This window comes from Perca flavescens, chromosome 6, assembly GCF_004354835.1.
Source record: "Perca flavescens isolate YP-PL-M2 chromosome 6, PFLA_1.0, whole genome shotgun sequence".
Taxonomy (NCBI): Eukaryota; Metazoa; Chordata; class Actinopteri; order Perciformes; family Percidae; genus Perca; species Perca flavescens.
The window spans coordinates 34,302,563-34,316,718 of NC_041336.1; the positions used below are offsets into that span (position 1 = coordinate 34,302,563).

At 40.0% G+C, this 14,156-nt stretch overlaps 1 protein-coding gene across 1 annotated transcript in view; it reads left to right on the forward strand.

The window, feature by feature from the left end:
- The window catches only part of adgrb1a (adhesion G protein-coupled receptor B1a), a 201,122-nt gene that overhangs the window by 124,489 nt on the left and 62,477 nt on the right, over positions 1-14,156 (forward strand). The window contains exons 16-17 of the mRNA XM_028580628.1: positions 4,391-4,493; positions 4,615-4,658. Coding sequence (XP_028436429.1) covers positions 4,391-4,493; positions 4,615-4,658 — 147 coding nt within the window. The remainder of the gene's footprint in view (positions 1-4,390; positions 4,494-4,614; positions 4,659-14,156) is intronic.

Here is a 14,156-nt window from a genome sequence, read left to right on the forward strand (position 1 = left end):
TACTTTAAATATCTTATTTTTGCCTGATCAGCATGTCTTCTCTTGTCTCTCTTTATGTCGCATGATTTAAGAACTAAAACATATACAAAAACATGTTACAATATTTTTTATTACTCTTTGATAACCAAAATAGACAATATTGATCATCGACATTGAATGTTTTACATAGAGTGTGTGAAGGCAGCATTGTGAATTTCTTTCACCTAAATTAACAGACATTATACCGTATTGGTCCGAATATAAGACGACCCTGATTATAAGACTACCCCCTCTCTTTCAAGACTCATTTTTGGAAAAATACTTTTTGAAGACCACGTCTTTTTTTTTATATAAAGAAAATAATTTTCTTTGAAAATAATTCTAATACAAACACATTGAATATAACAAGGTAGGCTGTTGTTTTTAACATCTTTTAATTAAAATAAAATGTTCAATATCTTTTTAGATGAAAGTGTCACATTGAAATGAACGGTAAATATTTCCTAGGCCTTCAACCAAATGACTGCTTTGGTAATGGGCATCCCATCATTCCATTTTTCAGTCACGTAATCACACACTCTGTCAATCTCTTGGAAGTGGCCGCTTTGATGACCACGGTAAGATTTTCTCTGGCTGTTTGCATTTTTAGAAGTTTTACTTCTGTTTTAACTAGACCCCATATATAATTCAGATGTATTTCCAGGAAGGAAAAAAAACTCTTATATGTCTTATATTCGGACCAGTACGGTAATAAATACAAATGATTAGATTGCAAATCCACCAAACTAACTGAATTTATATTTGTAGATGCAGAATAGGCTTTTTGTTTGTTGTTTTATATATATATATATATATATATATATATATATATATATATATATATATAAGATATATTTATAGATAAGTCATATACGATTAAGAAAATAACAATTTGAAAACAATTTTCCCCCTCTTTTTTTTTACTGGGCCAGTAAACATATGCAAGCGGCCAGTAAAAATCTGATGGCTTGGGCGCCTGGTTAGCTCACCTGGTAGAGCAGGCACCCATATATAGAGGTTTACTCCTTGACGCAACGGCCACGGGTTTGACTCCGACCTCATTATCCCCTCTCCCTCACCTTTCAAGTCTAAGCTGTCCTATCCATATAAAGGCCTAAAATGTCCAAAATAATAATCAAGTGGGTGAAAAATGTTATGTTGGACACTGTAGAATATTAGAATGTGCACAAAATCCATTAAAAAACCAGCTTCACGTTGAAATATAGTCACATATGCTGTATACAGTAACTGTTGAACCATATCCCTGGTTCTGCTACAAAACTGTGCTGAGTGTTATGGATTGTCATGGCAGAGTCAGGGCATTTGAAATCAGTGCTGCAGTGAATGCTCCCAGTTAAATGAAAACAAGGATTTAATGCAGAAACAGCTACGAGCAGTGGGTGGCCTCATGGATGTCTTTTATCTCCGTGAGTAAAGGGATTTCTTGGAGGAAGTTGCTGCTGTTTTTTGATCATGCAAAACATGCAAGAATTAAATCCCCCTTCCAATACCATGGATATAAAGCCATTGGCCAGCCATGCCAAAACACTTATTTATGCACTTCAATATTCAATGGAAAATAATCTCAACGTGGTGTCAACATAAAACACAGTGCTTTCAAGCCGGAGAGCGGAGTTCACTTCACGGCGAAAACAAAATACTTCATCCCAGGAACCGCCATTCATTCCTCGGTAGTGTTTTTATCCAAACCACCATCTTTTTTCCTGAATTTAACTAGTCGTTTTGGTGCCTAAACCACACTGTCATCGCCGCAGGACGCTCACTTTTTCTGGCTAAACTCCACTACCACGGCCCCTGAAAGGACCGTCATCTGGCGGTGCCTGTAGCCAGCTCACAGTCACCTATTGGCGGCTAAACAACTGCCGCTGGTAGCCGGGGTCCTGGAGCTCTGTAGCGGCTAAATACAGCCAGCAACTGCTGCTCTGATTTTATGTGTTCCCATTACAGCGCTTTACTTAGTTTAAAAGTCTTCTAATTTAGGTTTATAATATATGATCTATTGGTGAAGTCACATTGATCACTTTGAGGGCAGATACATTTTGTCCCCACTGGGGATAAAAATAATTTAGCAGAGGCAGGGATATGCAGACCAAAAAGGGGGTAATCCCACGCATCACCCCCCCCCCCAGGAAATCACACCCTGGGTGTGTCTGTGAGTAACAGCCTGTTATCAATGCCTGTGGTTGTGGTGGTAAGGAGCTCCCCATTATGATAATGTGGTACGAGCACGTAATGAACTGGTAATATAACATACGGAAACAGGGAAATGAAGCAGACCCTCGCTCTCATCAGTCCTCCCACATGTTTGTTCTGAATCTTTGGATTGCTGCTTCCTTCCATACCTCTCAGCTCTACTCATATTTATCATCCGTGTCTCCTCCTTTTCTGCATTGGATTCTCCCCTCAAGTAAAAGGAGATAAGTTTGAGGCAAGAAACCAGATGACACAAACATTTAAGTTGACTGATTGTGCTTTGGAATGGCGAGAGGGCGATTGTGCGTACAGGATACAGTGATGATGTGAGGAACTGGAAAACGGAGCATGGGCTGTTGAACATGTTTGGCCGACTGGAAGCTTTCAGTGTCAGTTCTTCCAGTGGCAATTCACTTCTACCTGATTGTTTCATTCCACATGATTGATAGTACCTATGAAAAGCAGAAATTGTAATGCATACTAAACAGGCAGAATGTAATGTAAAATAAAATGCCCCAAATGTGTGATAAGATAAGCTATTGAAAAACAATGTGGACTGCTTCAGATGCTAGAAAAATCCTTGAAACTCTTTAGGGTTTACTTGGCTGGTAGGGTTATATGTTTGCTCTGGAGCAGAGCACAACGATTCTGGCGAGCAGATCAGAAGCAAATGAGTCAGTAATCTGTTAACATGTTTTATTGTTGAATAAGTATCTGAGGTGATTCTGATGCTTATGTATAAGCAGACTGGACACTGTTACTGTTTAAAGTGGCTCCATCAAAGTACTTTAGCATTTTGTGACAAACTTTACTAAACTAAAGGCAATGTCAATCTGTTCAAATCTCACTTGTGAGCCTTGTTTCCTTTAATGCATTCGTCTGGATGTCATTGTTTGCAAGTCTTCCTCAACCAATTTCAAAATATTTACTAGCCATGTGGCTCTAAGAATGTCAGGCAAAAGTTTGGACACCTTTTTTCATTCACTTGAATGGGAAAGCGTGTCCAAACCTTTGACTGGTACTGGATGTCAGTCAGTCGGTGAGTTGATATTTCCACCACTTTGGTCCATTGTGAATATCTAAACGACTATTAGATGGATTACAGCAACATTTTGTACATTCATGGTCCCAAGTGGACGAATCCTAATGACTTTGGTGCTCCCTTTGCTGCTCCTGTAGTGCCACTGCAAGATGGTTATGAATGTCTAAACTACTGTTGGATGGATTGCTAAGACATTTGACACATACCCAGAGGATGAGTCTATATAATTTTGATCTAGCGCCACCAGCATGTCAACGTTTTCACTTATGTGAAATATCTAATCAATCTACCAGATGGACTAACACAGCAAGTTGTACAGACATATATGTATTCCAAATTATGTATTTAGTGATATGGCAGGTTGACATTTTTGGCTTAGAGTCAAATGTTTGACAATTATGGGATTGCCATAACATTTGGTAGAGTCATGGTCCCCATGGGATACATTCTAATAATGTTGGTAACTCCCAGCAGGTCAAAGGCTACATTTACATTGCTACGTTTTGGTTTAAAATCTAATATCTTTTGCGACATTTACACCTCGCATTCACACTGCTCTGGCGTTTCAGAGCCCCGTTTTGGTTTGGAATCTGCAGGGTTGTGTTGCAGTCTCACCAACCGCCAACAAAGACCTTTGGCAACACCGACCTTTGGCAACACACGCCAATGTTTCGCCTCCCTGATTGGATTGAATCATGACGTCTTGTTCTCTGAGACTAAGCTACTAACGTTACCATGGCAACTACCAGCAACCTGTTTACCCCGGCACGCGCATGCCCAGTATGCGAGAATGTTGATGAAACGGAGATTACTTTTTCTACGTGAGCTCAAAACACAGAGATCGCTTTTGGCTCAAAACTCTGCTTAAAAAACTAAACGCACAAATGTAAATGTAATCAAAGTTCTAACTTATTCAGTGAAACATCTACTAGAGTGATCAGCAGTTTGGAACAGATATGCATTCAAGACAATATATCTTAATGACTTGGGTGATCCTTTGACTTTTACACATTGTAACTGCTAAACATCAGAAATATAGCATTATCATTTACCTCAATGCACCACTGTGGCTGTGTACAGATTAGCAACTGATGTTTTTTTTTTCTCTTTCTCTAGAAACAGCACAGTCCTCAACTCCAAGGTTTTGTCAGTGACCATCAAGCCCACCCCTGCTTCCCTCTCTGCTCCAGTTGTAGTTGAGTTCTCCCACCTGTACAACGTGAGTAACCTTTGTCTTAAAAGTAATTTTAAATATTTAGCTATTATGATATAATGTTATTTAACCAGTATTTTTTGATGATGTTTTTTTTTTTTCCCTCTTTCTGTTCCCCATCCATTAGAGCACTACCAACCAGACCTGTATATCCTGGGACGAGAGCGACAGGTGAGATCCACCATATTTTTCATTCATCTGACCATGCTTGCACCCTAACATGTGTGGACTCTTTGTAAGCTGTTTTGTTTGTTATACTATTGATTGTATTATGGGAAATGTAGGTTCCAGCATTTTTGGAGCTTGCCCCATTCTAGTAGCCTGGAAATCCAGACCCAAATCTGAAAGATTAAAGGACAGTTCTGGCACAAAATGAACCTAGGGGTTAATAACATATTTGTACTAAGTCAACCGTTCTCTGGGCCATGTCTTCATGCTAATCTGTTTGCGCTAGCTTGTTTTCAAGCTAGAGACACATTACTTTTAGCATGATGTCTAAGTCATAAAAATATGAAGCCTTTAGGTTTGGCTGAGGTGGAAAGGTTGGTGGACAAATTTCAGTGGTAATGTTCAACTGAAATACGCTCAGCAAATAAATCCTCAAATACATGAAGCATGTGATTTAAACGTCCACTGATGCCTCCGCTCCACTGAAGAGACAAAAACATCAGCATGTGGAGCGAATCCGGAGACTGTAACCTTCCTCACAAGAAAAAATGTGAAATGTCATATTTTCATCAAGATTTGTGCTTTGTTTTCCATCATTTGAAGTTGGACTGGAGCTCTTTTAATTAAATCATCTTGGTACACTCTCTCCTAACAATAATAGCCCCTCACTGGTGAATACTGTTTATCTCTGTCAACTCCTAATCTTCACATAACAGTGGATGGAAACACGCATTACTCCGCATTTTTCTTTGTGGATTTTAAGGAGAAGTATTTTTTTTTTTTTTTTTGGATGGAAAATGTTCCATTCAACGTTTTATATTATGTGATGTTTTCAAAATTGCAACCTTTAAGGGTCCCTAGCTGTGCTTCAGCAGGGTTTTACAATAAGGGTTGCCCAATGGCTGTCACGATTTCAGCAGGTGGAACCAAATGCAAGACTCTTCCAGCAGGAGTGCAGAACAAACACACTTTATTGTTACTCAACAACTACAAACTCACAACTACAGATGAACAGGACGAACAGAGAGAGACGAACCGACAAGAGACAAAGGAACACAGGGGAGTAGAAATACACAGACCAATAAACAGAAAGACAGGGAATTGGACAAGACAGGAACAAGCAACAGGTGAGAGTGGAAACGGAGGGAAACTAACGAGACAATTGGGAACAGGTGAGAACAGAACTGGAGGGAAACTAACGAGAGGAAGTGCAGACCATATAAGGGGAAGGGCAGAGACAAAGACAGATGACAGACAGGTAACAAGAGAACACAGCAACAAGCACAGATAACAAAATACACAAAAAGGCCACAAGAGTGGCACAAGGCAAGCAGTCTCAGCCGGATCCTGACAATGGCCTGGGGCAAGTAAAGTGCCATGTTGGGAAAGTAAATAGGCTCGTTCGAGATGAGCCAGATCTGCGCAGAATCGATCACCGGCGATCACCGCCCAATGCATGCCGGTTAGATTCTTGTCCGACTTGATCCCGACTTGCTCTGACGTCATGCACACGTGGGCAACGATAATCTCATGAGACATTAAAATGTCTTAACATAATTCTAACATATTATTAGCAAATATAAATCACCACTGTTGATAGGCTCACTGGCCTATAGATAAGGTACTCATTAAGGTAGCCATCCACAGATACAGTTCATCCTAAGATTCTTGTATGTGTAACGTTAAAAGATGAGACAATTATTATTTAAAAAGCTTGGTATTCTATGCAAAAAAGATATATATAAAGGCTTTAGGTTGCCTATACACAATTGTAAGCCCAATTTAACACGCAACTTCATTTATACAATATATATGTAGATGTTTTAGAGCCACCATGTTCCCTCTGAAAGTTGTGCGCCTGGCAACAGTGTCTTTTTTTGTGTTATTTTGACAAAGTCAGTGCACTGCTCCCCAGTGAAAGGTGCTGAGTGTGTTGGACAGCTCCACGCTATCACTGCTACGACACTGATGCAGCATGTTGAAAATTAAAAGTGTCGCTCACAGCTTTTCCTCCCCCGCCCAGCCCACGCACACACATCAACATGTACGATAGAGAGCAGTTTACTGGGAGGAGAGAGAGAGAGAGAGAGAGAGAGAGAGAGAGAGAGAGAGAGAGATTTGTGTAATGGTTTTGCTGTACCATGTAATCCTCCTTTAAGTTGGTGTTCATGTTATAGTTTATGTTGTGCCAGTTATTGTTAATTTCCTTTTATTTGCATGTTATCTGCTTTGGCAATATAAGCAATGTCTTCTCATGCCAATAAAGCTCTTTAAATTTAAAAATCTTTAAAAAATGACATATGGTCTATACATCTGCCCATTGCATACTATGTATTGTTTGCATATTCTGCACTCAACCCATTCATCATCTTTTTTCTTATGCAACAGTTATTTTGTATGTACTGTATGTATTTGTTTTTCTGTATGTATTGTTTATTTCATATTAATGTTTAATATGTGTTTTTTTGTTTGTTTATGTATGCACCATTCAACAAGGCAAAATTCACGTACCTGTAACTTATTGTGGCAATAAACCCTTTTCTGAATCTGAGAGAGAGAGAGAGAGAGAGAGAGAGAGAGAGAGAGAGAGAGAGAGAGAGAGAGAAGCCAGCATGGCAGGATGGAAAAGGAGTAAAGGCTATTGAACAGTTAATTTTTACTGCTTCTGTGACCAGATTCAAAGCACTCCTCATTTGCTCCTTGCTCTCAAGTGCCCTATTTGTTTAAGACAAGAAAACAGTGAGAACATGTTAGAGCGTGGAGCTAGAGAAAGAGTGACGGAGGAAAGTAGGAAGCAAACGTTAGGCAGCCTTATTGCAATGCAGGTTTGGACATTTGCATTTAGATGGGTACGTACACTTGTGTTACAGAGACGGAAAGCAGCCCATTCAACAGTTCAGTCAGAGGGTTAAAAGAAGTGTGACTTGGCACATATAGACCTGGAGCAAGACAAAGAGTGAACCAGAGAAACGGAGCTGATTTGGGGGGGAAAAAGGCGAGTTAATATTGAGAAATTGAATAGATATTATGACAGCTTGCCCTAATAATGAAAAAGTATAAATATAGCTTCAAAGTGACGGTTGAGACAATATTCATAGTCACTCAAACTTAATTACTTGCAGTGTTATATGAAATTCTGAACTACCATAAACTCTTAAATGAAGGCTTTATGTACCTAATACAACGTTCCAGACACAATCTTTAGCCCGTAACTTACGACTTCAAGTCACGTCTCACGACTCGGTAGCGTTCCAGGCAAAGTCACAAGCTGGCTAGCTAAACATTGTGCCATTGGCAGGGTTCAGGTTAGGCTACCTAACGTTGACGTTTGCTAGCGGCTACCTAACGTTGACGTTAGCTAGCGCTAGCTGATACTAGCGATTTCTAGTCGCCGACATATTTTGGGCTTCATTTAATAAACATAACCTGTAGTAGTATATCGTATATTGTTTTGATTACAATGTGCGGAATTACTTTACGTTGCCTATTTATGTCTATTTCTCACCGTTAATCACCGGCGTCTGTATAGCATCAACAGGGGTCGCCAATGTTGTTTATGTGTGTGTGACGTCAAAAACTGTAACTGGGAGAACAACAATCTGGTACGAGTTTACGGGTAGTAAGTTATGGGTTTGACTGCTGTTCCAGGGCACTTTCACGGGTAGAAGGTTGTGAAAACACGGGTTACGGGTTGCCTGGAACGCAGCATTAAATCAGGCCTTTATTTGAAGGCTTACATTAGTCATATTTGTTCATCAGTTGGTTGTACTTGTTTGGTTTTTCCTTCCATTAAAACTTATCACCTACTGTCATGGCAACTAGGGTTGGGTAGCGTTCACTTTTTTATACAGTACCTTTTTTCTGTACTTTCCCTCTACAATAACAAAAATTAATTTCAGTTGTAAAAATAATTCCAAACCTATTTATCCTATTTACTTAAACCATCTTATTTTATTTTGAACATTTTACACGCTACACAAAATACAACATCGCCCTCTCCCCTCCCAATCCTCTCTCTACAACCTATATCAAATCAAATAATTATTCATTTCTTACACTGCATTGAAACGTATTCTTGTATTTGTATCTTATTATATTTTTTACTTTATATTTTCCATTTGTTTTTAAATACTCTTTGTTTTATGTGAAGCACTTTGAATTGCCTTGTTGCTGAAATGTGCCAGCCTGTCAATCGATTCCTTTCGACTTTTATCAATCCATGGTACATAGGTTCTCTCTCTATTATTAGTTCAAAACCATTTTATTTTAATGAAGATGTTACCATGATAGATTGTCATGGTTTTATATGTTTTTGATGATGGTGACCTTGGCCACCTCTGGGATGGGGGGGATGTCACCACCATCACGCATAAGGGACAGCATACAGTAGGAGAGACAATGACATGAACATAGCAAGGGCGAAGAATCTAATCTCTTGTGAGGGGTTGGGGGTTTGGGGAGACATGTTCTATGCAAAATTAAAATCCATCTTGGACAGCAGCTATGATTAATGAGTTAATATTTGGTAGAGAAATTGGAATCTGAGGAGTCCTTGTCATGTTGATAAGAGCTGTGAAGCAGCCTGGGCCATCACTTGCACCATGCTTCTATCTCCTGAAATCACTAACAAGAACATCAGCAGCCCCTTTCTGTGTTTCTCATTCACACTGACATTATTACTAGGTTTTGTTTACGGTTTGTCTTACCTGATGTACTATAAATACATAAATTCACAAGTGGTAGATTCACCTGTTGGCTAATATATATCAACGACGTTTCATTTCCGGGATTGTTCAGGTGCCGCCAGAAATTCCCCCGGATGTCCGTCATTTTTCGGCTGGATGTCCGTTACCTTCCTCTTTCATTTTAAACTCCGGTGGATTTCTGAGGACTATGGTTTACAGTTCCTCAGATCTCTGCAGGGTAAATCCAGACAGATAGCTAGACTATCTGTCAAATCTGACTTTTCTGTTGCACGACTAAAACACTTTTTGAACGTACACACGTTCCACCAAAACAAGTTCCTTCCAGAGGCTATTATGCAGAGGCACCGTCATTGCAGCCTGCGCGTAGCCTCCGCCCAAGACGATTGTGATTGGTTTAAAGAAATGCCAATAAACCAGAACAGGTTTTTCTCCCATCCCGGAATGTTGTGTGGACTAGAGTACGGATCGGGACGCATTTTTGCGTCCGAGCCCGGCCCGCGTCCAACAGTGGGAATTGGTGCTACCAATTCCCACTGCATTATTTGAACAGTATTGTACTGCAGAAAGTAGTGTGTTGCTATAAAAATGCTAATGCTAATTAACAATGGAAGAGAGACAGACCATCATAACACTTAAGAATGTTGGTCTTTCCTACAGAGAAATTGCGAAGAAAGTCAAGGTGTCAGTGAGTACAGTATTCTTCACCATCAAAAGGCACTTAGAAACTGGGGGAAACTCTGACAGGAAGACCCAAAGCCACAACAGAATCAGAACACAAGTTTCTGAGGGTCAACAGCTTGCGTGATATGCGGCTCACAGGACAACAGCTTCAAGCACAACTTAATAGAAGACTTGGAGCTGCAAGTTTGATAGGTCGAGTTGCAGCAAGAAAGCCATTGCTAAGACGTCAGAATAAGAAAAAGAGGCTTGCCTGGGCCAAGAAACATCGTCAATGGACTACTGAAGACTGGAAGAAGGTGCTTTGGACTGATGAATCAAAATCTGATTGAAATCTTCGGTTCATCACGCAGGATTTTTGTACGCCGTCGAGTAGGCGAAAGGATGGTTCCTCAGTGTGTGACATCAACTGTCAAACATGGAGTAGGAAGCATGATGGTCTGGGGCTGTTTTGCTGGATCCAGGGTCGGTGATTTGTACAGAGTGAAAGGCACCCTGAACCAAAACGGCTACCACAGTATTTTTCAGCGCCATGCAGTACCCTCTGGTATGCGTCTAGTTGGTCAGGGGTTCATCCTACAGCAAGATCATGACCCAAAAAATAAGTCCAAGCTATGCCAGAACTACCTTAGCAAAAAAGAACAAGATGGTAAGCTTAAAAACATGGAGTGGCCAGCACAGTCACCAGACTTAAACCCCATTGAGCTGGTTTGGGATGAACTGGACAGAAAAGTGAAAGCAAAGCAACCTACAAGTGCTACACATTTATGGGAACTTCTGCAACAGAGTTGGGAAGAACTTTCTGAAGAATATTTGATTTCCATTGTAGAAAGAATGCCACAAGTGTGTTCAGCTGTTATATCTGTCAAAGGGGGCTACTTTGATGAGTCAAAAATTTCAAAATACATTTTGGTTTATAAATTGATTCAATTATTTCTTTTTTAACTTAAATTGTTAATTTGTTCTATTCTTTCATTTCAGAGTACAATAAGATATTGAACTGCATGAATTTCAATAAAAACCTGGGAAAATTGGGGTGTTCTAAAACTTTTGACCGGTAGTGTATATTTTTATAATATTTGGAGAATTCAACATTCATTACAACCCTACATTCTGCTTTATAATGAATCCGGCACAAGTTAAAGGAGCTGATGGGATTATGTTTCACTTGATTGATTAATTGATTGATTGACATGGAATAATAAGTGACAACCCTTTTACACAGTAGATTAATACCTGGAAACTCACCAGACATGCTTGCAGAATATACCAACCCACATGTTATTACTATAGATTCATTTTCTTCCAAAGGATTTTCCTGCTGGACAATTTTCTCTCAACACAGTGTCTGATCAAATGTTGGCACAAAGCCTCCTATTATGAATATAGTATACTGTACCAACTGTATCTACATGTTATGAACGTGATCAGTATCTGGATGTTTCATGTGGATAAGGGAAAACATGTAAATGCAGCACAACAGTTTGCAATTGGCACAGAATCAAATTAGCCAGACCACACCTGCATTGTGATCACATTTTAGGAAGAGAAATAATTTGAGCCCATATAGCAGCATAGATTTGGGAGACTCTGAAGGGACATATACTGTATAGGATGTGTGCATTTCTGCAATGATGACCTTCCAATTAGCATTAGCCTAATTAGCAAGGCTAGCTTCCGCTGTTTCCATGTGTCACCAGAGCCTTGCCATTGTGTATATCGTAGCAGTCCCTCATTAGTACACACATTGCTTCCCTTTACCTGAGAGCTTTGCCTGCCTGATTTTTATAGTGGGATCCAATCCCAATGCAGGCACAGCTGAGAAAACAGGTATGCTTATTAATACCAGGTGCAAATGCAAAGGCCAGTGATCAGATGTCTTAGGTCATGGGTGTTTTACAGGTCCCCAGGAAGTGTGCCGGGCTTTGAAGCCCATTTGACATAGCGACCAAACAGTTGAATTATAACTTCTATGTCTGTCATGTGATGCTCTCTGTCCCAAAAAGACTTTTCCCTGTAGACTTGACTAGACATGGCGAAAAAGACATCTGTAAATCAGGGGATACATTGTTTTTGAGCGTCACAATTCCCCCGAAATTACTCATTTCACTATCAGAATTTGATCCATTCGGTCCCATAATATTTGGAAAGTGTAGGAGAGCTGCATGATTAAATAATTTAATCCCCATTAATGTTAGCGGAGCACTAAACCAAAAGTAGCTCTATGGGCCCCATAGTGTGGAAAGCAGTGCCAATCATCCGGGTCATTTTATAGGTTGCAGTGGAACTTTTTGGTTTCATGCACCACCAAGCAACTCTCATAGGAATCAACGGGGCTTTGCTTCGAATGTGTATCCAGGTTTTTACTGAACAGGCCTCCCAGGCCCAGGGGCCCCTTAAAGGTGCTATAGGTAGGATTGTGAAGATCCAGGATTTAGCCAAAGAATTTGAACATCGACAACTTCTCAGTCCCTCCCCCCTTTCTCCTAAGCCCCTCCACCCACGAGGGAGAATGAATAGGCTCGTTCGAGATGAACTGCGCCTCGCCTGTAAAGCGGACGAGAGCAGGCGGCAGCAGCCGGGGGCGGTGACAAAAGTCCGCTCTCAAGTCGGACAGTTTTCCAGCTGATTCCAGCAGCCTTCAGGCTGAACAGGAAGTGACACAAACACAGTGGTCCGATTCTGATTTAATAAAATGTTATCAGACCCATATATCAGCTCCTACACAGTCTCCAGTTGATTTTATTATGACAGAGTAGCTGTCAAAATTCTCTACATGCAATCTGTTGCTGATTTTAATTAACAACAAACTGTAGATGATCCGTAATCTGAACAGATTTAGTCTCTCTGACTTCTAAACGTAACTATCAGCCTCACAACAGGTGTTCTGTACAGAATAAGCCTTTAAATCAGACAAATAGCAGTTAAAATCCCTCCGATTAAAAATCAATAAAAAAGTTTATATAAAACGTCATCATGTTGAGTCGATTCTGAACCAATCAGCTGTTCGATCAGCTGAGAGGCCGGCGTTTCCCAGCATGCCCTGGGTCCGCCTGCGTCCGCCTGGCAGAAAGTTAGTTTTACAAGTCTTACCTACTGCATCTTTAAGCCTAAATGTCTGTTAGGTAACTTTGCATTTCTTGTCACATTTTCTAAGGGCTCATTATGTGGTCATTTATGTCAAAAACAAAGCTCCAAATGTCCTACTGAAAAACTGAAGGGATAGCTTAAACATTCACTTTGAATGTGTCCGTGCCCAGTGATTTATTGTCCCATAATCTGCCTATGCTTAAGGTACTGATCACAAGTTAAAACTCAATGTCTGAGTGTAGTGCTGACAATTAGGGGACTGACTGTAGTGTATATGCTTGTCATTACTTAACAAATCTGAGACAGTTTTTTTGGGCCAGTCCCCCAAAAATGTAGTAACATATTAGTGTTGAAATTGTTATACAAAGCCTTAACTCTTAGTATCCTAATCTTTAGTGAACCCTATTATCAAGAATTAAATCTTAATTAAACTAAATTCACATATTGCTAGTGTCTTTTGAACAAGACTTTGTTGCTTTGGCTGAAAACCTTTTGAAAACCAGAAAATTGATCTCTTCTAGCTAAGCCAGTATACTGATACAGAAACGTTTTTGTAGAACAGCATTAACCCTTCCATCGAATGTTTTTTTTTTTTTAGATTAGCTCTGAATATTTTTAACCAAAACTGTGCATTACTGACTAATGTTGCCCATCCCCCTCATCATCCATGCACTGCTATCAGTGCTGCATGTAGACAACAGCCCTGCAATATTGCATTAATTCTGTCAGCGGCTACTTTAAAAATCCAGATTTGGGTAGTTCTTTGTATTTAGCAGAAAACAAATAGAACTTGTATGACTTCAAACAGTCACTACATGGCAGGTCGAGAGAGAGAGAGAGGTATTTTTTGCATAGACTCGACATTGTTTACCAGACTGCAGTCACTAACTAGCCTCGCTTCTGATCATACAAATCAATCCTGCTGTCTCCGTTAATTTACGAGGCCAGTGCTGATGCTGAGGAACTGCCTCAATTCATCAAAGATGTTGGAGCTGAGCACTGTGGACTTAAATTTTCATCAATTACT